The sequence below is a fragment of the Heloderma suspectum genome, chromosome 6 (assembly GCF_057233095.1).
Source record: "Heloderma suspectum isolate Gila_16-S chromosome 6, 16-S_ref, whole genome shotgun sequence".
NCBI lineage: Eukaryota > Metazoa > Chordata > Lepidosauria > Squamata > Helodermatidae > Heloderma > Heloderma suspectum.
Genome location: NC_139463.1, coordinates 62,357,727 through 62,378,363, shown reverse-complemented (window position 1 = coordinate 62,378,363; position 20,637 = coordinate 62,357,727). Strand labels below are relative to the sequence as shown.

General features: G+C 47.0%; 1 protein-coding gene across 1 annotated transcript; it reads left to right on the top strand.

The window, feature by feature from the left end:
- Positions 1-9,048: 9,048 nt before the first annotated feature.
- LOC146340995 (vomeronasal type-2 receptor 26-like) lies at positions 9,049-10,696 on the top strand. The gene is made up of 2 exons (XM_084807306.1): positions 9,049-9,115; positions 9,822-10,696. The coding sequence occupies exons 1-2, from the start codon at positions 9,049-9,051 to the stop codon at positions 10,694-10,696; spliced, it is 942 nt and encodes a 313-aa protein (XP_084663432.1).
- The last annotated feature ends 9,941 nt before the right edge of the window (positions 10,697-20,637 follow it).

Sequence of the window (20,637 nt, the reverse complement as noted above, 5' to 3'; positions counted from 1 at the left end):
GTATAAACTGCCAGGTGTGAAGAGAGCCGACAGCTTTGTGCCTTCACCTGTGACAGGTCATTCTGCGCAAATTGCACCACCAAGAGCTCCCCCATCTCTTCACTTTAAAATCTCAGTTCTTCAACTTTGGGGCAGAAGAACATGAGGTTGGCCTGTTCCCTTTTTAAAAAATCCAAGCAAAACAGAGAAGTGGGCTCCAGATGAGGCTTTCCTTGTGCCCTCATCCTGCCTCAGTCCCTTAATTTTTACAGTGGGTCCAGACACTGTAGTCTTTATCTTGCAACCCCCCAGTGTTTTCCCACTGCTCCCTCTGAGGGAGATCCATTCAGGAGGGTGGAAGAGTAGCACTGGGCCTTCGGTGTCTCAGCGCTGAGGCCTCTTCTGTATGTGAATTAGCGTACTTCAATGGCCTTCCGTAATCCCCCTCAGAGTCTCTCTCAGAAAATTATTTTCTCCTCAGACAGGAGACTGGCTCTCCCCTCTGGTCTCCCCTTCCCCCTGGCCCTGAGGGGCCTGTCACAGGGCTCCTTCACACCAGGATTTAATCCTGAGGTTGAGATGGCTCCTTCACTGGTGTTTGTGGGCTCTTTACATGATGCCGTGACCCTGCCGTGACCATCCAGGGCGTTTCCTGCACTAAATGTCCCTTGTTCCGCTTTTAAACAGGTAGCAGATCATGAGCTGTCAACTTACCGTGTTGTGTCCCGCTTGAGTTCCCTCCGTGAAAAGAGGAAAAGCGGCAAGAAGAGGAGCGAGATCAATGAAAGATAATGGAAGACTGACACGGGGAGAAGGAGGGGGAAAGGGGAGGAGGTAAAGGAAGCACGTGTAAAGGGGGCCAGTTGTGATCCTGCATTTCAGATGGAAGCAGATAGCCCCGTTTTAAATGCAGGATGTCAGGCTGGTGTAGAGATGCCCTCAGAGTCTGTCACTAATGTACTCCCTTAATTTTTACAGGGGGTCCAGACAACGTTGTCTTTATCTTGCTGCCCTCTGGTATTTTCCCACTGCTCCTTCCGAGGGAGATCCATTAAGGAAAGGTGGAAGAGTAGCCGGAAGAGTAGCACTAGGCCTTTGGTGTCTCAGTGCTGAGGCCTCTTCTGCATGTGAATTAGCGTGCTTCAATGGTCTTCCGTAATCCTCCCTCAGAGTCTTTCTCAGAATGGTTTCTCCTCAGACAAGATAATGGCTCTCCCTTCTGGTCTTGCCTTCCCCCTGCCCCTAAGGGGGCCCATCTCAGAATCTGTCAGTAATGGACTCTATGTATGTATGCTTTGCTTGACAAACTCCCTTGATGGTTATTTACTGGCTATTTCCCCCCCTCCCCAGCCGAAGGGAGTTAAAGGGAAAATAGGGCTCCAAATTGCTAACATGCTGTTTCTTGTGGGCCAGTAACTTGAACAGGCAGCCGAAGTAGGTACAAGAAAGCTTTACTAATGAACTTGACAATCTTTTAACAGGGAGGGAAAAGATCAATCCCAAGCCAGCAATATGTAAACTGAACGATCATATATAAACGGTGAAAAGAAACAGTCAAAAGAACCCAGCAGATGAACTAACCCAGGAAACCTCCATCCAGCCTAAAAGAGAAACAAACATGCATTTCAGCTTAGACACACAGCTCACATACTGTGGTTGCTCCAAGCATCACTGAGCACGACTCTGCCACACCCAGCTCCTCCCTTTCCCCAGTCACCTATCTGGGCTAATGAACTTTGGCACAAGCTCGGACTCCATCTTGGATTTAGGTCCTCAGCTCCACACGGCCCCAAGGCCAGAACTTGACAACTCAAGTCCAATCTCGGAGCCCGTCTGCCCCACAGAGAAGCAATTGAAACTTTTCTGCCCTCCCTCCACTGTGCAAAGGGAGCTCAGTGCTGTGGGGTTGTGGTTATTTTGCCACTCTGGAATTGTGGAAATGACAGTAATTTTTGATGAACCCCCATGGATTTCTGCCCACCCAACCAAGAACAACGAAATCCAGGAGAAAACATGCTTCATATAAATATGTCATGAGCCCTTCCATGTGGGGGAGGGTGGGGTGTGATCACTTGAGGGCTGATCATTTCTGGCTATGATCGAATTCCCCTGCTGGGGCCTGTATATTCAGCTCTTCAGGTTCTGTTTGGTGGCTGACCTAGGAGGGAAGGTCTCCATGTGCCGCTGATGATTTTGCTGCTGCAGCTGCTGCTGCTACTCTGGATGGTGCCTCAGGCCACCCAGAGGATGCTGAGGACCACCTGCCTCTTGACGAGGCCTAAGGAACTGCAAGCCTATCACAGCCCCGGAGACCTCATTGTCGGTGGGAATTTACCAGTTGGTGTGAATTATTATAAAGAGACTCAGGACTTTAGTGGTTTAGCACCACCAGAACTCCACACTTCTGGTTTGTAAGTGTCCACAAGAGGGATCTGGGACAGATGTTTCCCTGCTTTGCTTTCAGGTTAGAGGGCTCCTTCCAGGCTGATCCAAATTTGGCTTCAACCTGTAATGAGAAGCAGAGACTTGGGGGTCCTTCTCCAGCTGCATAGCAACACAGGAAGCTGCAGTACACCAAGTCAAACCCTTGGTCCATCTAGCCCGGTATTGTCAGCACTGACTGGCAGCAGCGGCTCTCCAGGGTTTCCTGCCTTTTCTGGAGAATCCGGGCATTGAACCTGGGACCTCCTGCATGCAAAGGATGCAAAACCTGTGGTCTGTGGTTCCGAGCTATGTATGGTTCCATTCTAAGCCGGAGCATAATTCCTCTTTCTTTCTCTGGAAAGATCAGTGGTGCTATGGCAGTGACACAGAAGCCCTGGGAACTATAATGTCCAGAGACTGGGGGAGCCAAGCTCTGCTGTTGCATCTACTGCTGCAAGGTGAAATATGTGGAAAGGTGTGTGTGTGTGTGTGTGTGTAAGGCAAAAAAGGGGCACTTGGAAGCTGGGATTTGTGCATTCATCCAATAGGTTGGGAGGACACTTCATACTTTGTTCCACCAACATTGAAGTCACTGGATTGTGTCCTCCTTGTAACTGAGTTTGGAATAAATAATTTTCAGAGTCTTGAGCCAGAAGCTGGCTTTGCAGTCTCCTCCTCTGAATCGAGCTGAGAGTGGGGGTGACCTGGGGAGGGTTGGCCATCATATCTCCGCTTCCTTGTGAACTGGGAGAACAGGTGACCTGCCCCTAGAGGCTGCTTGGTGCAAGGAGGGTAGGCAGAGCGAAACAATGGTTGGGCTTCATGTTAAGAGTTTCATAATGACCTAGAAATGCCCACACTTCCACCCCCCACAGATTTCATGTAAGACAGAGGTGGGGAAGGTTGATTGAGCTGAAGTAGCTGAGTAAACATTTCTGACTTGCAGTTGTGTAATCATAGCTGCAACAAATGTCTCCCTTCCCCCGATATTAAATTGTATCATATCTTCACTGACCTCCCAACATAACTCCATCGTTGCAGGACGATAATAAAACACTACCAGCAAGTCCTGGCCTTGGCGTTCGCCATGAAGGAGATCCACAAGGACACAATTCTCCTCCCCAACCACACCCTTGGCTTTCACATCTATGACCACAGCAACATCGCAAGATGGATCCACTTGAATAGTCTGTCTCTCCTCTCCACACAGGGGCAAATGTCTCCTAATTATAAATGTGACAGGCAAGATAAGATGTTCTCCATTATTGGGGGTCTCGATTCCAAATCCTCAAGGGGGATTGCATCCTTAATGGGCATCTTCAAGATCCCACAGGTGAGGGGATTCATTTGGGGAGAGATGTGGGGGATCTGCAGAACTCATGCAGCGGGTGTGTTGCCTTGATTTTGGATGGGAGGAGTAGGAGGCCTTCTGACTTTGGGTAACCTGCCCTGTGATAACCACGGTTGTAGCCAGGAATCTCAGGGGGCTATTTTTTTGACTAGTCCCAATCAGCAATGTGTCTGTTACATAAGAAAAAGCTTTGAACTGGGAGAACAAAATGGAGTCTTGCAACACCTTAAAGATCCACAAAAAAACCTCCTCCTAAAGGAGGACAAGGAGATTGCAGAGAAGCTGCATGGATTCTTTTCATCTGTCCTGACTGCAGAAGATATAGGACAGATACCTGTGCCTGAACTGATGTTTTCAAGAATGGAGTCTGAGAAATTCAGAGAAATAGTGGTGACCAGAGATGAAGTTCTCAACCTTATTGATAAATTGAAAGCAAATAAATTCACCAGGCCCTAATGGTATCCATCCTAGAGGTTTCAAAGAATTCAAATATGAAATTGCTGATCTTCTAGCCAGAATATGCAACATGGCCCTAAGATCAGTCTCTGCACCAGAGGACTGGAAGATGGCCAATGTAACACCAATTTTTAAAAAGGGATCCAGGGGCGATCTGGGAAATCTCAGGCCAGTTAGCTTAATGTTTATTCTGGGTAAATTTGTTGAAAACATTATTAAAGATAAAATTAGCAAGAATCTAGAAGCATGAGCCCTGCTGGAAAAGAAGCAACATGGCTTCTGCAAAGGTATCTCCTGTCTCAGTAACCTTTTAGAGTTCTTTGAGAGTTTCAGTAAGACATGTAGACAGGAGTGATCCAATAGACATTGTCTACATGTACTTCCAAAAAGCTTTTGACAAAGTCTCTCACCAAAGACTCCTGAGTAAACTTAGCAGTCATGGAATAAGAGGACAGCTTTTCTTATGGATCAGTAACTGGTTAAAGGACAGAAAGCTGAGAGCAGGAATAAATGGTAAATTCTGCCAATGGAAGGATGTAAATAGTGGTGTCTCACAAGGTTCTGTACTGGGACCAGTTCTTTTCAACTTGTTCATAAATGGCCCAGAATGAGGAATGTGCAGTGAACTGTCCATGTTTGCCAATGACACCAACTTATTTAGGGTGGTTAAGACAAAAAGGAATTGTGAGGAGCTCCAAAAGGATCTCTCCAGACTGGGAGAGTGGGCATCCAAATGGCAAAAGAGGTTCAATGTAGGCAAATGGAAAGTGATGCACATTGGGACAAAACATCCAAACTTCAAGTATAACCTGATTGGATCAGAGCTAGTGGTGACTGACGAAGGAAATGTTTTTGGGGTTGTGGTGGACAGTTTGATGAAAATGTCATCCTAGTGTGCGGCTGCTGTAAAAAAGGCAAACTCCATGTTTGGCATAATTAGAAAAAGAATTGAGAATAAAACTGCCAATGGATTATATTGTAGAGCTGGAAAAAGTGCAGAAAAGGGCAACTAAGATGATCAAGGGGCTGGAGCATCTCCCCCTGTCCCACATGTGGGAAGGATACAACAGCTCGGATTGTTTAGCTTGGAAAAAAGGAGAGTAAGGGGAGACATGATAGAGGTGTACAAAGTTATGCACAGTGTGGAGAATGTGGATAGGGAAATATTTTTCTGTCTCTCTCAAAATAATACATCCCAGGGTCATCCCATGAAGCTGATTGGTGGGAGACCCAGGACAGAGAGAAGGAAGGCCTCCCTCACACAGTGCATAGTTAAACTGCCCTAAAGAGAGCTTCATTTCATATTAGATGCCTATGTTTCAAGTGAATGTCTTCCTTCTGGATTGCACTTCATGCATCTGAAGTTGGCTGTAGTAGTCCATGGAACAGTATGCAATTAAAAATGTGTCAGCCTTCAATGCAGCACAAAATTCACTGCAGTAGACTAACAAGAAAATCCTTCTTTCAGCTCGGTTATGGTTTGGTTGACCCTGTTCAGGGAGAAAAAACTGAATTTCCCTCCTTCTACTGGATTGATACTAATGAAATTGCTCAATATGTGGGCTTTGTCCAGCTGCTCCTGCATTTCCATTGGAACTGGATTGGCCTGGTTGCCTTAACTGAGGAGAATGGTGAAAATTTCATCCAGACACTGACACCGATGCTCAAGCGGAAGGACATCTGTGTGGCCTTCACTGAAATGTTCAACCCAACAAACATGGTCCTTATACAACAAGCACTATCTGGATCTATTCCTAGTGCTTGGTTTGAACCCCAAGTGATTATTGTCTTTGCAGACACCAATGTTTTACACATATTAAGAGTCTTCTTGGCTATTCATGAAGAAAAGACCAAGACCCCATTTAGGAAGGTTTGGATCCTGACAGCCCACTGGGAAAGTTCTGCTAAAGGCCAAAATTTAAACCAGGCCAAATTCTTCCATGGTGCTTTGCACTTCAGAGTCCACAGCAGGGATGTGCCAGAATTCAGAGATTTTCTCTGGGCCTTAAATCCACAACGACCACAAGGAGATGTCTTTCTCCAAAAATGGTGGGAATTCGCATTTGACTGTCAGTTTCTGAAATCAGGAGAAATCTCTCTGAGGGGATGGAGGAACTGCACTGGGGAGGAGAAGGCACGGGACCTTCTGAGGTATGACCTGCTGAGCCATAAGCTTGAAATGACCATGTCCAGTTACAGCTACAGTATCTACAATGCTGTGTATTCTTGGGCACACACGTTACATGCTGTGTCCTCTTCTGGATCCAAACATGCATTGAGAGGGGGAGGCAAGAGGCTGCTGAATCTTCAGCCATGGCAGGTAATGTCCTCATTGTTGGCAATCTTATCAAAGGTTCCTTGGTGGTTTCTCGGTGGTCTGATCCTGAAGGCAAAGGGTGAGCCTAGGAGAAGGGCTGTTGTTCCATTCTAAAGATCCCAATAGAGACATTGCCCATAGATATTCTTCCATGCTTATCATTTCCCTGAAAGAGCACTAAGAAGTGAGTAAAAGGCAGTGGAGACCAATGGTGCTTCTGTGATAATGATGTATTTAAAACTGTGGCTACTGAGGAGGAAGAACCAAGCAAGCTCTCACCCCAAATACATAGTATTCTTCTCCCCACCCCCCATCTCCAGGAGCAAACAACAGGCAGCTCCTCCCCCCTCTCTGCCCCACATTCATTCTTGCCAGGCAGCATGAGGGTGGCTTGCAGCAAGTAGACACCAAAGAAGAAAGGCCAAACCACTGGGAAAGCATACTTGAGCAATTGCACAATGAGCCCATCTTAATGCAACTTCAGACTTGAACTAAACAATGGAGTAAAGAAAAAAGAAGTCTCCTAACTTGATAGCAGTCACAGAATGTCTGAAGACACCAGACCTCCCTGACAATAACCCTGTTTATAATTCTCTCTTCCATTTCAGATTCTTGCCTCTTTGAGGAACGTCCGGTTTAACAACAGTGCTGGAGAAGAAGTCTCTTTCTTTAAAAAGGGAGAGCGATATGATATTGTGAACTTGATTTTCTTCCCAAATACATCTTTTGCTCACACCAAAGTTGGACAGGTGGATCCAGAAGCTCCACCTGACCAGGACTTCACCATGCACTCTGATGCAATCGTGTGGGCTACAGAGGTGGGTTTGAAGTGAAAGTCATGGGGGCAATAAAGAATGTTGCAGTTCTATGGCTTGAGAACAGAAGGTGCCTTTCTAGATTAGACCAAAAGCCTATTGAGTCCTGGGAGGGGCCCTTGCCCAGTGAGAAAGAACCATCTTTGCATGCAAAAGTCCCAGGTTGAGTCCTTGGCAACTCCAGGTATGGCTGGAAAATGGTCCCGGTCTTAAACCTTGGAGAGGCACTTCCATTCAGTACAGACAATAGTGAGCTAGGTGGAGCAAGAATCTGATGCAGTAGGAGGCAGCTTCATGTTTTTGTGTCTGTATGAGCATATATATCTACATCAGCTTCCATTAGGATGATTCTAAGTAACCTATTTCTCTCTTCCCTTTTAGGTGCCTCCCTCTGTGAGGTGCGTGGAGCGGTGCTCTCCAGGGCACCAGAGAAGAGTTCCAGAGGGGAAGGCGGTTTGCTGCTACAGATGTGATCATTGTCCAGAAGGGACTATCTCTAACCGGACAGGTAGCTCAAGCATTCAGAGCCTTGTCAAAGTGCAGAGCAAACTGGAGTTAGCATGGGAAGATCATGGGCAAGGACAAGACATGGCCTTTTAACCTATGCATATTTTTTCCATAGGAATCAATGGGGGTTGCATAGCTCGGTGGTTTCCTGTTTTGCAGACTATTCACAATTTCCTGAAGGAAGCTTCTATTTAAATAATAAAGGATAATATTATCCTTAGATACTTGCATTGGCTCACCTTTCCATGCATAGTGTTTTAAACACCATGTTTCCAATCTCCGTTGTTTGGGCTCAGGGTATACAAAACCCCACTTACCTCTGTCCGCTGGAGTCCACGGGAGGGGGGAGGTGATCCGGTCCGGTGCGCTGGGGGTCCACGAGGGTGGCGGGTGAGGCGATCCGTCCCTCCCTCCCAGAATCCTCTGTGGCCGGCTCCACTCTGCGGCAATGCTGCAGAGCCGCCAGCCAAGGCCGGCCGCAGCCAGACTTCCGTTCTGGCCGCTGCAGGGCTGCAGCCACAAATGGCGGCCACTATGCCGGCCGCCATTTGCGTCCCTGCCAGGCCATGATAGTCTACATAAGTATTTACATAGCCTATCACAGCTAAAGTGATGACTCAAATGTCGTGTGTCAGGAGCGCCCTAGCTGCCTCTTACAGTCCCCTCCAATAGCCAACTCAAGACACAGATGAAGAGGATTCTTTCCAAGGCTTTATTCCTTTACTACATAATGACTCTTTCAGATACTAATCACCAGCGACTAAGCAAGGAACTGCACTGGGGTAGTTAGCAGAGTAGCCTAAGCTCCAGGTAAGGCAGTTGGTCCCTGTTGGAAGGAGAAGAGCGGGAAGATTCTGAACTTATGGGCTAGGGAGAGGTCCTCCCTCTTACCTGTGGGTCTTCGGGACGCAACTGTTGTTTTAGCACCAAGTGGGCAGAGCACCTGCTCTCGGCAGCCTGCATCCAGCGCCGCTCCCTGCGTCTGTGCTGAGCGTCCAGCAAGGCTCCCTCCCCCACCCTCTCGCTGCCAGGGTCACTATCTATCCCAGGAATGCTGGCAGGAGGAATCTCTCCCTGCCGCTGTGCCTGTGAGCGATGAGCGGGCTCCTCTCCCATGGGTTGTTGCTCTTCCTCAGAATCAGAACTGCTCTGGGGCTCTATGGGCTCAGTTTCCACCCTGACAGCATATTGTGTAGGGGATGCCATTTGCAGTCGAACAGCGGAGTGGCAGGGAGCAGCTGCTGGATCCTGACCCACCGGAGGCAGGTAGGATCCGGTCCGTGGGGACTTCGTAGGGTGGTGGTGGGGAGAAGTTCATTCTGCCATGGACTCTGGGGGGCTGGGTTCTTTAGAATCCGGCCTCACTGGAGTCAGTGGCGGAATTCTCCGCCATCCCTAGTTTGGGCATTAGACATGAACTTGAGCAGTGATCAGTTGTTGTAGCGACTGGAGCATGATATTCCAATGTCAAGGAAACTGCTGTTTAATCTATATTGATTTCTGTTACCTATTTCCCAGCCTCTGCACCAACACATCTCTGCTGAAGAAAGTGCATCATCTGAAGCAAATGACAGAGAGTTATTTATGTATTTATTTGCCCATTCAGAAGGCACTGCAGGTGACAAGCTGTGGTGATGTTCTTCCACTTAACAGTTTTTAAGTTCTGGTTACAGTCTTGAGGTTTTTCTTCTTGCAGAATATTGAACATGGGTCTGCTAGCATGGGCTATCCTACACAGGGGAAAAGGACCATCGTGTACATTTCCTGACTCTGCTGTTATGCAGTATGTTGTTGAAACGTAAAGAGAAAATACTAAAAGGGACGCTGCACGCTTATATGGACAGTAAGCTAGGGAACGGATATCTCTATCTCCTTCTTTGTGGGCTGCACTGTCCCCATATGAAGAACATCTTTGCCATGTTTGAGATACTTTTGCTCATTCCAGATGCAGATCACTGTGACCCATGCCCAGAAGATCAACATCCAAACAGGAACCAAGACCGCTGTTTCCCCAAGAAGACCCACTTCCTTTCCTATCAAGAGACACTGGGGATCATTTCAGCCTCTCTGGCTCTTTTCCTCTCTCTGATTACATCTGTAGTGTTGGCAACCTTCATTCTACACCGTGACATGCCCATTGTCAAAGCCAACAACCGAGACCTCACGTATGTCCTCCTCCTTTCTCTCTTGCTCTGTTTCTTTTGTTGCTTTCTGTTCATCGGTCGCCCCATGAAGGTCATATGTATTCTACGTCAAAGTGCTTTTGGCATCATCTTCTCTGTTGCCATTTCGTCTGTCTTGGCAAAAACTGTCAACGTGGTTCTGGCCTTCATGGCCACCAAGCCAGGAAACATGGCCAGAAAACTCTTGGGGAGACAACTGACAAACTCCATTGTCCTGACCTGCCCCCTCATCCAAGCAATAATCTGTGCTTTCTGGCTGGTGACCTTTCCCCCATTCCCAGTCTTGGACTTCCATTCCCTTGCTGGAGAAATCATCATCGAATGTAATGAAGGCTCAGTCACTATGTTTTACACTGTCTTGGGTTACATGGGTTTTCTGGCTGTCGTCAGCTTCATGGTGGCTTTCCTAGCCAGAAAACTGCCTGACACCTTCAATGAAGCCAAGTTCATCACCTTCAGCATGCTGGTGTTTTGCAGTGTTTGGGTGTCCTTTGTGCCCACTTACCTGAGCACCAAGGGGAAGTCCATGGTGGCTGTGGAGGTCTTCTCCATCTTGGCCTCTGGCGCTGGTCTGCTGGGTTGCATCTTCCTCCCCAAATGCTACATTATAGTGCTGAGGCCCAGTCTCAACTGTAAAGATCATCTTATAAGGAGAAGGACTTAAGGTGTCTATGACTTAGAAACATGCCCTGCTACTCTAGTTAGGGATGTACAAAAGTCACTCACCTTTTCGCAGGGGTGCTTCGCGGTGGGAGGGAGGTGCTTCACTTCTCCCCCCGAAATTCAGGCGAGCGGGGGGAGGCGTTCCGCCTCACCCGGCCGAAATTCAGGCCGGGGAGAAGCGCCCCGTCTCCTCGGCCGCGAAACAAAGTGTAAAAAACCCCAAAACCCCGTGATAGGCTACGTAACGATTAATGTAGCCTATCACGGCTAGATTTCCAAAGTCAGCTGTGATAGGCTACGTAAATCGTTACGTAGCCTATCACGGGTGACTTTGAAAAAAAAAAGAATAAGCGCGTACGCAAATGGCGGCACCCTGTGGGCGCCGCCATTTGCGTTCCTTATTTGGTCCCAGTAGTCTACATAAAGATTTACGTAGACTAGTTACGTAGACTACCGGGACCAAATAAGGAACGCAAATGGTGGCGCCCACAGGGCGCCACCATTTACGTACATGCTTTTTCTTTTTTTTTTCAAAGTCACCCGTGATAGGCTACATAACGATTTACGTAGCCTATCACGACTGACTTTGGAAATCTAGCCGTGATAGGCTACCTTAATCGTTACGTAGCCTATCACGGGTTTTTTTTTTCTTTTACACTTTGTAATGGTGGCTGCCCCTGCCCCCGACGAAAGGCCGACGAACCGCCGCTGGGACCTGCCGCCGGGAGGGACATTCGCCAAAGGTAAGTCCCATCCTGGGGGGGGGGCGGGGGGGCAGAGAATTTCATCGCCGATTTCGGGGGGCCGAATGCGTTGGCGCTCGGCCCCCCGAAGATTCAGGGAGAAATTCTCCGCCATCCCTAATTCTAGTTTCTTGTCAAGTACACATGTAAAAAGGCCATCAACATTGTTAAATGTGCTGAGTTATTCCTCAAACTACAGGGTCCTTTCCACACTGGGCTTTTGCTCTTTCCCAGTCAACTGAAAGTGGACTTAAACGGCATTATATTCCTCACTGACATCTTCCAATCGTATAATTAATTAAAAAATCACGCCATCACACTAACAGGAATTAGTGTTACATATCATGCATTTTAGCTACAACAGAAAGTTGCAGTATGGTTGAGGGTTAGGCTCATTTCTGAGATACTCTAAATTGTATGGCTCTCACTTCCCCTAGAAGGAGAACATTCTTCTCTCCTCCATGCCATTCTCAGTTCTTCTCACTGGACTGGTCCTGGGAAGGGTAGGTTTTATTTTATTTTATTGCCCACTGTTGAGCCATTTGGAACTTGAGTTCCTTCCAAGAGGTAACATGGTGGGATATAAATGTAATACTAAATAAAAATGAATAAAATAAATTGTGTTCATGTTTCAGTACTTCTGCAAACCTGTTTCCTTCCAGAATGTTCATCCTTCTCCCTTGTTTCTCAGGAGCCCCATTGTGGCTTGGATTTTGTTGGCACTTACCACGTGAGCTCGCTGTTGGAAGGGGTGATACTAGCAGCAAGAACACATTATATTAAATCATGAAGAATGTCAGTGACACCCATATATGCAGAGCTGGAATGTAAAATGTAGGGATGTCAGAGAATTCCACCACAGATCTCAGTGAGGCTGAATGCCAGTACATTCGGCCCCCTGAAATCCATGGCGGAACGAAGCACTCCCAACACCCCACCCCGCAAAAGGCACGTGAGACGGGACACCTACAGGCTGCCATTCGCCCTGCTTTGCGAATGGTGGCTGCGTCTACGGCCACCATTCGCTTCTTCATTATAGCCATGATAGGCTATGTAAATACTTAAGTAGCACATCGCAGCTAACGCAGGGACGCTGTTTGCGTCCCTGCGGAAGCCATGATAGGCTGCGTAAGTATTTACGTAGCCTATCACAGCAAAAAAAAAAGGGAACGCAAATGGCGGCCATCGTAGCCGCCGCCATTTGCGTTTGCTGTTTTTTTTTTTTTTTTTTGCCGTGATAGGCTACGTAAACATTTACGTAGCCTATCACGGAAAAATACAGGTACGCAAATGGTGGCAGCTATGGCAGCCGCCATTTGCATCCCTCTGCAGGCTGCCCAGCGGCCGGATGTCCGGCTGTGGGCAGCCCTTGCCGGCGGCTCCGCGGAATCGCCGCAGAGTGGAGCCAGCAGGAGAGAATTTTGGGGGGAGGGACGGAGCACCTCCCCCCCACCGCAAATGTCACCCTTTGAAAAGATAAGTGACTTTCGTACATCCCTAGTAAAATGTATGAATATGCTGTTGTGGAAAAATGGAAAATTAGGGTGAGAGAAGAGATAACAGTGTAACAGATACCTTCAATATTAGGGACCTTTTATTGAACATTAGAAAAATAACGATGCACATCTGTGTTATAGCAGGCACGGTTGTGGCTCCTGTTAGATAACGCGTCAGTAAAATCAGGGTCCCTTAAGTTTCAATGGAAATCAGGCCGGTGGATTGTTCTAAGCTTTATAAAATTGAGAAGATTTCACCAACCTTTCTGAAATTTGCAGTTTCCAGAAATAAATGTTTGTTTTACATAACCGGAATATTTCAGGGAGACTGGTTCATAGAATCATAGAATTATAGAATAGTAGGTTTGCAAGGGGCCTACAAGGCCATCAGGTCCAACCTCCTGCTCAATGTCAGATGGTTGTCCAGCCTTGTGTTGAATTCCTCCAGTGTGGGAGAGCCCACCGCCTCCCTAGGTAATCGGTTCCATTGTTGTATTGCTCTAACTATCGGGAGGTTTTTCCTGATGTTCAGCTGGAATCTGGCTTCCTGTCACTTGAGCCCATGATTCCATGTCCTGCACTCTGGGATGATGGAGAAGAGATCCTGGCTTTCTTCTCTGTGACAACCTTTCAAGTACTTGAAGAGTGCTATCATCTCTCCCCTCAGTCTTCTCTTCTCAAGGCTAAATATGCCCAGTTCTTTCAGTCTCTCTTCATAGGGCTCTGTTTCCAGTCCCCTGATCATCTTTGTTGCCCTCCTCTGAACCCTCTCCAGCTTGTCTGCATCCTTCTTAAAGTGTGTTGCCCAGAACTGGACACAGTACTCCAGATGAGGCCTCACCAGTGCTGAGTAGAGGGGAGCTAGGACTTCCCGGGATTTGGAAGCTATGCTTCTATTAATGCAGCCCAAAAGAGCATTTGCCTTTTTTGCAGCCACATCACATTGTTGGCTCATATTTAGCTTTTGATCTACAACAATGCCAAGATCCTTCTCGCTTGGAGTGTTGTTGAGCCACGTATCCCCCATCTTGTAACTGTGCATTTGTTTTCTTTTTCCTTAGGGATGTCAGAGAATTCTGCCACAGATCTCGGTGAGGCCAAATGCCAGTGCATTCGGCCCCCCGAAATCTGTGGCGGAATGGCCTGCCACCCCACACCCCCCTGTGGATCCCCCCCGGGATGAGACTTACCTAGAGTGGATCTTGCAGGTGGCGGCGGCTCCAGCGGCGGCTCCGGCGGCGGAGGGCGGTCTTCCGACCGGTTGCTGCCACCGCCATTTCCAGGCTTGTGTGAAAAAAAAAAAAAGACGTGATAGGCTACATAAAGATTTACGTAGCCTATCATGGCTAGGTTTAAAAAAAAGAAAAAAAAGATGTGATAGGCTACGTAAATCTTTACGTAGCCTATCATGGTTGGGGGTGGGTTTAAAAAAAACCACGCGTACGCAAATGGTGGCGGCTACAGCCGCCGGCATTTGCGTTCCTTCTTTTTACTGTTTTAATCTACATAAATATTTACGTAGACTATGACGGCGAAAATCAAGGGCAACGCAAATAGCGTAGCGGTCGCTATTTGCGTCCCTTTTTGATTCACCATTTTCGCCTACGTAAAGATTTACATAGGCTAAAACGGTGAATGAAAAAGGGACGCAAATAACGCCCGCTACGCTATTTGCGTTCCCCTTGATTTTCGCCGTCATTGTCTATGTAAATATTTACGTAGATTAAGAGGGCAAAAAGAAGCAATGCAAATGGCGGCGGTTGTAGCCACCGCCATTTGCGTATGCTGTTGTTTGTTTGTTTGTTTGTTTTTTTACCCGGAGCCCTCCGTGGCCGGAAATCCGGCTGCGGACGGCTCTGGCCTGGCCAGGCCGGGCCTGGCCGGCTGCTCTGCGGAGCTGCCACGGAGCACAGCCAGCCGTTCAAGGATTCCGGGGGGAGGAACAGAGTGCCTCCCCCCCCAGCCAGGATTCCGGGGGGAGGGATGGAATGCCTCCCCCCCAATCAACATAATCCGCAAAAGGTAAGTCACTTTCGTACATCCCTATTTTTCCTATGTGCAGAACTTGGCATTTATCCCTGTTAAATGTCATTCTGTTGTTTCTGCCCACTGCTCCAGTCTATCAAGATCACTTTGAATTTTGTTTCTGTCTTCCAAAGTATTAGCTATCCGGCCCAATTTTGTGTCATCTGCAAATGTGATCAGAATTCCCTGCACCTCCTCCTCCAAGTCCTTATTAAAATTGTTGAAGAGCACTGGGCCCAGGACTGAGCCCTGCAGTACCCCGTTCGTTACCCCTCCCCAGTTTGAGAAGGTCCCATTGATAAGCACTCTTTGAGTCTGATTTTATACCCAACTATGGATCCACCGGATCATTGTTTCATCTAGCCCACTTTGAACTAGTTTGCTCATCAGGATATCATGGGGCACTTTGTCGAACGCTTTGCTGAATTGAGGTATATTATGTCTACAGCATTCTCACAGTCCACAAGGGAGGTTACTTGAGCAAAAAATGAGATCAGATTTATCTGGCAGGATTTGTTCTTGACAAATCCATGTTGGCTTCGAGTAATCACTGCATTGTTTTCAAGGTGCTTCCAGATGGATTGCTTTATCATCTGCTCCAGAATTTTCCCAGGGATTGATGTCAGACTGACTGGTCTGCAGTTCCCAGGTTCCTCCTTCTTACTCTTTTTGAAGATAGGGACAACATTAGCCCTCCTCCAGTCATTAAATATTGCGGGAGAAAGGGCAGTTAACTGGAAAAAGAAGAAAAAACTTGGTCATGTAAAAGTGTTCCTGAAAGTATGTGTTGGCTCCCTTTGGTGCCCATAATTTGTGAACAAAGCTATAGGCTCCTTATTTTAGAGTCTGATGTTTTCCTGTTCCTTTCTACTGGAGTTGATGGAATTGATTTTATCAAATGCAATTTCCTTATTTAAAAAATTTTTTTTATTTGCATAATGCAAGTCTGTGGACGTCCCATAATGTGGACCATGGAATGTGCGGGTGTGGTGAGGAGGGGAATAACTGCCACCTAGAGGAAAAGCCAAAGCAGCAGCAGAAGCGTAGTAGTGCGTTTCTGGGACCTCTCTGTGTGTGAACGTGGTCAAGCGGCACAGTTGTTACAAGGAAAAGGGTTACAACAAAAATGAAAAAGCACTCTCCAGACGTCGTATTTTTGCCAGAGACGCATCTAACTAAGAGACAGCAGGCAATATTAGAACACCCATATTTTGGACAACAATTTACTGCCTCAAGATCTTCAGAAGCCCATGGTGTGGCTATTCCTTTTGAAACCTCCCTTCTTCTTTCTGTAGAAAATACTATGGTAGACACCAATGGCGGAGACCTATTTATGAAAGGTGCCATAGGAGGTTCTTAGTATACATTTGCCACTTTGTACTCCCCAAATTCTAATCAACATAGTTTTTTACATGACACGTTGCAGAAATTAGAGGTATTTCAACAAGGTGTAACAATTATAGGGGAGATTTCAACATAGTAAATGTTCCAACTCTGGACAGAACTTGCTTTGGGGATAAGCACAGGACCACCACTATATCATCATTTAGGGATCTTCTGGCTATATTTAAATTAATAGTTTCTTGGCCATCTTAAATATAGGAGCCTGAGATTATGCATACTTTGCCCCTCGCTATCAAACATATACTAGAATAGACCATCTATTCATTTCTTCGACCCATGCCTCTTCCACCATATGCACAGAGATCTATCAAAAAAGGGTATCAGATCATTGACCTATAAATCTAACCATAACCCGGATTAGAGATATGAGCTAGAAGAGCAACAGCAAACTGAGGCAGAAGAGGGAAATACTAAGGTGAGGAAAAATGAAGTAGAGGATACTCCTTGGAAAAGGGTGACAGGAGCAGAAGATCTAGAAGACACTCTGCACCACTCGAGGCAGTGGAACTAGGGAACCATTTCCAGGTACTTGAAGATGAGACTAGAGGAGAGCCTGCAGAGGAAGAATTACAGGGGAACCTGCATGAGAGTGAGCAAGAGGCTGAAGATCAGTCAAGCCAAGGTGATGAAACCAATGCCTACAACATGAAAAATAGAAGAGTATTAGTAGTGGGAGACTCCTTGCTGTGTGGGATCGAAACCCAAGTATGTCGCTAAGACCCGTGGACTCGCCAGGTATTCTGTCTCCTGGGAGGATGGATTAGAGATGTGACTGAAGGGTTGCCTGCACTCATAAAGCCCACTATCAGGTATCCCTTTCTTTTCTTCCGTGTGGGAAGAAATGATACCGCAACTCGGAGCTATGAAAAAATCATGTCAGACTTTGAAGCTTTGGGAAGGAAACTCAAGAACTTTGGGGCCCAGATAATTTTCTCATCCATCTGTCCAGTAGTTAGAAGAGGGACAGAAAGGGAAAGAAAAATACTCCGGGTGAATGACTGGCTACAAAGGTGGTGCCAACGAGAGAGATTTGGATTCTGGGACCATGGCCTATACTTCCTGGAAGATGGGCTGTTGGCAAGGGATGGGTTGGACCTCACAAAGGCTGGGAAGAATGTGTTTGGCCATGGCATGAAGAAATTCATCAGGAGGGCCTTAAACAGAATTCTACTGGGGAGGGAGACGTAAAGTTGGGGGTAACAATGGATGAAGGCTCATGCACCACAACAGAGAGAACAGCTCTAATAGCACCCAATAATAGTCTTCAGAAAACCAGACTATAAATCACATGGTCTTCAATGACTATATACTATTGCCCAGAGTATGGGAAACAAACAGAACATACTTGAACTCTTAATACAGAAGGGAAATTATGACTTGATAGGTGTAACTGAAACTTGGTGGGATGACTCTCATGACTGGAATACAGCAAAACATTTTGAATGTTGTTTCTGTCTTCCAAGGTATTAGCTACACTGCCCAATTTTGTGTCATCAGCAAATTTGATCAGCATTCCCTGCACCTCCTCCTCCAAATCATTAATAAAGATGTTGAAGAGCACTGGGCCCAGGACTGAGCCCTGTGGTACCCCACTCGTTACCTCTCCCCAGTTTGAGAAGGTACCATTGAGAAGCACTCTTTGAGTCCGATTCTGTAGCCAACTGTGGCTCCATCTGATCGTTGTTTCATCTAGCCTACTTTGAACAAGTTTGTTCATCAGGATATCATGGTGCACGTTGTCAAAAGCTTTGCTGAAGTCGAGCTATTTGATCTCCACAGCATTCCCACAGTCCACAAGGGAGGTGACCTGATAAAAAAAATGAGATCAGATTCTTCTGGCAGGATTTGTTTTCGACAAATCCATGTTGGCTTCGAGTAATCACTGCATTGTTTTCAAGGTGCTTACAGATGGATTGCTTTATCATCTGCTCCAGAATTTTCCCAGGGATTGATGTCAGACTGACTGGTCTGTAGTTCCCAGGTTCCTCCTTTTCACCCTTTTTGAGGAGAGGGACAGCATTTAGGGATGGCAGAGAATTCCGTCACGGATCTTGGTGAGGCTGAATGCCAGTGCATTCGGCCCCCCAAACTCCGTGGTGGAACGGCCTGCCCCCCCGCCCCCCGTGGATCCCCCCCAGGAAGAGACTTACCTGGGGCGGATCTTCTGGGTGGCGGTGGCTCCGGTGGCAGCTTCGGTGGTGGTGGTGGCGGCGGCGGTGGCAGCTGGTCTTCTGACTGGCTGCCGCTGCCGCCATTTCCAGTCTTGGGAAAAAAAAAAAAAGACGTGATAGGCTACGTAAAGATTTACGAAGCCTATCATGGCTAGGTTTAAAAACAAAAAACAAAAAATGATGTGATAGGCTACGTAAATCTTTACGTAGCCAATCACGTCTGACTTAAAAAAAACACAAACCACACACGTGTACGCAAATGGCGTTGGCTACGGCCGCCGCCATTTGCATTCCTTATTTTGGCCCGTCTTAGTCTACGTAAATATTTACGTAGTCTAAGATGGCGAAAATAAAGGAGAACGTAAATAGCGTCCGCTACACTATTTGCGTTCCCCTTATTTTCGCTGTCTTACTCTACGTAAATATTTATGTAGACTAAGATGGGCCAAAATAAGGAACGCATATGGCCGCGGCCGTAGCCACCGCCATTTGCGTACGCGCGTGTTTTTTTTTTAATGTCAGATGTGATAGGCTACGTAAAGATTTATGTAGCCTATCATGGCTGACTACAGGGACACAAACGGCGGTGGCTATGGCCGCCACTATTTGCGTCCCTGCAAGCCAGCGGCCGGATGTCCGGCTGCTGGCGGAGCCAGCTGGTGGCTCTGCGGAATCCCCGCGGAGTGGAGCCAGCCGGCCAGGATTCCGGGGGGAGGGACGGAGTGCCTCCCCCCCAGCGGAACCCGGCAGAGCCAGGTAAGGCCAATTTCGTACATCCCTAACAGCATTTGCCCTCCTCCAGTCATCTGGCACTTCACCCATCCTCCATGGATTCTCAAAGATAATAGACAGTGGCTCTGAGAGTTCTTCTGCCAGTTCCTATATTACTCTAGGGTGCAGGTCATCTGGCCCTGGAGATTTGAATGCATTCCAAGTAATTAGGTGTTCCTTGACAATATGCCTACCGATCTGAACCTGCAATTCTGCCCCTTCAGCCTGTACTTCGCCTTTGCCAGGGGGGTCATAGACCCTCCTTTGGGAGAAGACTGAGCCAAAGTAGGAATTGAGCACTTCTGCCTTTCCTTTGTCATCTGATATCATTTTGCCATCCTTATTTAATAGCTGAACCACCATTTCTTTCCTCTGTCTTTTACTATGCACGTATCTGAAGAAAGCCTTTTTGTTGCTTTTAGCCTCCCTCGCTAACCTCAGCTCGTTCTCAGCTTTAGCCTTCCTGACGCCATCCCTGCAATTCTGTACAACCTGCTTGTACTCTTCCTTTGTTGCTTGGTCTTCTCTCCACTTCCTACATGTGCCCTTTTTTGTTTTCAGGTCATCTCTAAGCTTTTTGTGAAGCCACATTGACTTCCTCTGTTGTCTTCCACCTTTTTTTCTTGTTGGAATTGTTTGTAATTGTGCCTTGAGAATTTCCTTTTTGAAAAGCTCCCACCCATCTTGGACTCCTTTTCTCGTTAGAGTCACTTGCCATGGGTCCTTCCTGATCATTGTTCTGAGTTTATTAAAATCAGCTTTCCTAAAATCCAAAGGACAAGTTTGGCTACACTCGGCTTTTGCTTCCTTTGGAACCAGGAACTCAAGTATAACATGGTTGCTTTCCCCCAGAGTTCCTCTAACTGCTACTTTTTCCACTAAGTCATCTCTGTTGGTTAGGATCAAGTCAAGGATAGCAGATCCTCTCATTCCTTCCTCTACTTTCTGTAGGACAAAGTTATCTACCACACAAGTCAGGAATTTCCTGGAGGGGCCATGTTTTGCAGAATTTCTCTCCCAACTGATATTGGGCAAATTGAAGTCCCCCATTACTACAACATCATGCTTCCATGAAACATTGGCTATTTGCTTTTCAAACACTTCATCCTCATCTTCTCCTTGATTGCATGGCTGGTAGTAGACTATGACCACCATGTTCCTTTTATCCTTTGCTCCATTTATTTTGATCCAGATGCTCTCGATGGGGCTACCAAGCTCATCCTCCTGTATTTCTGTGCAGAGATACATATTTTTCACATGCAGTGCAACCCCACCTCCCTTTCTGTTCCTCTTGTTCTTTTTGAAGGGTTATATCCTTCCATTGCTGTACTG

Bases quoted from the DNA above. Each gene is read 5' to 3' on its own strand.
- LOC146340995 (XM_084807306.1), top strand. From the start codon at position 9,049: ATGCCATTTGCAGTCGAACAGCGGAGTGGCAGGGAGCAGCTGCTGGAT. The intron at 9,116-9,821 runs GTAGGATCCGGT...ACCCATGCCCAG, and splicing joins TCCTGACCCACCGGAGGCAG to AAGATCAACATCCAAACAGG.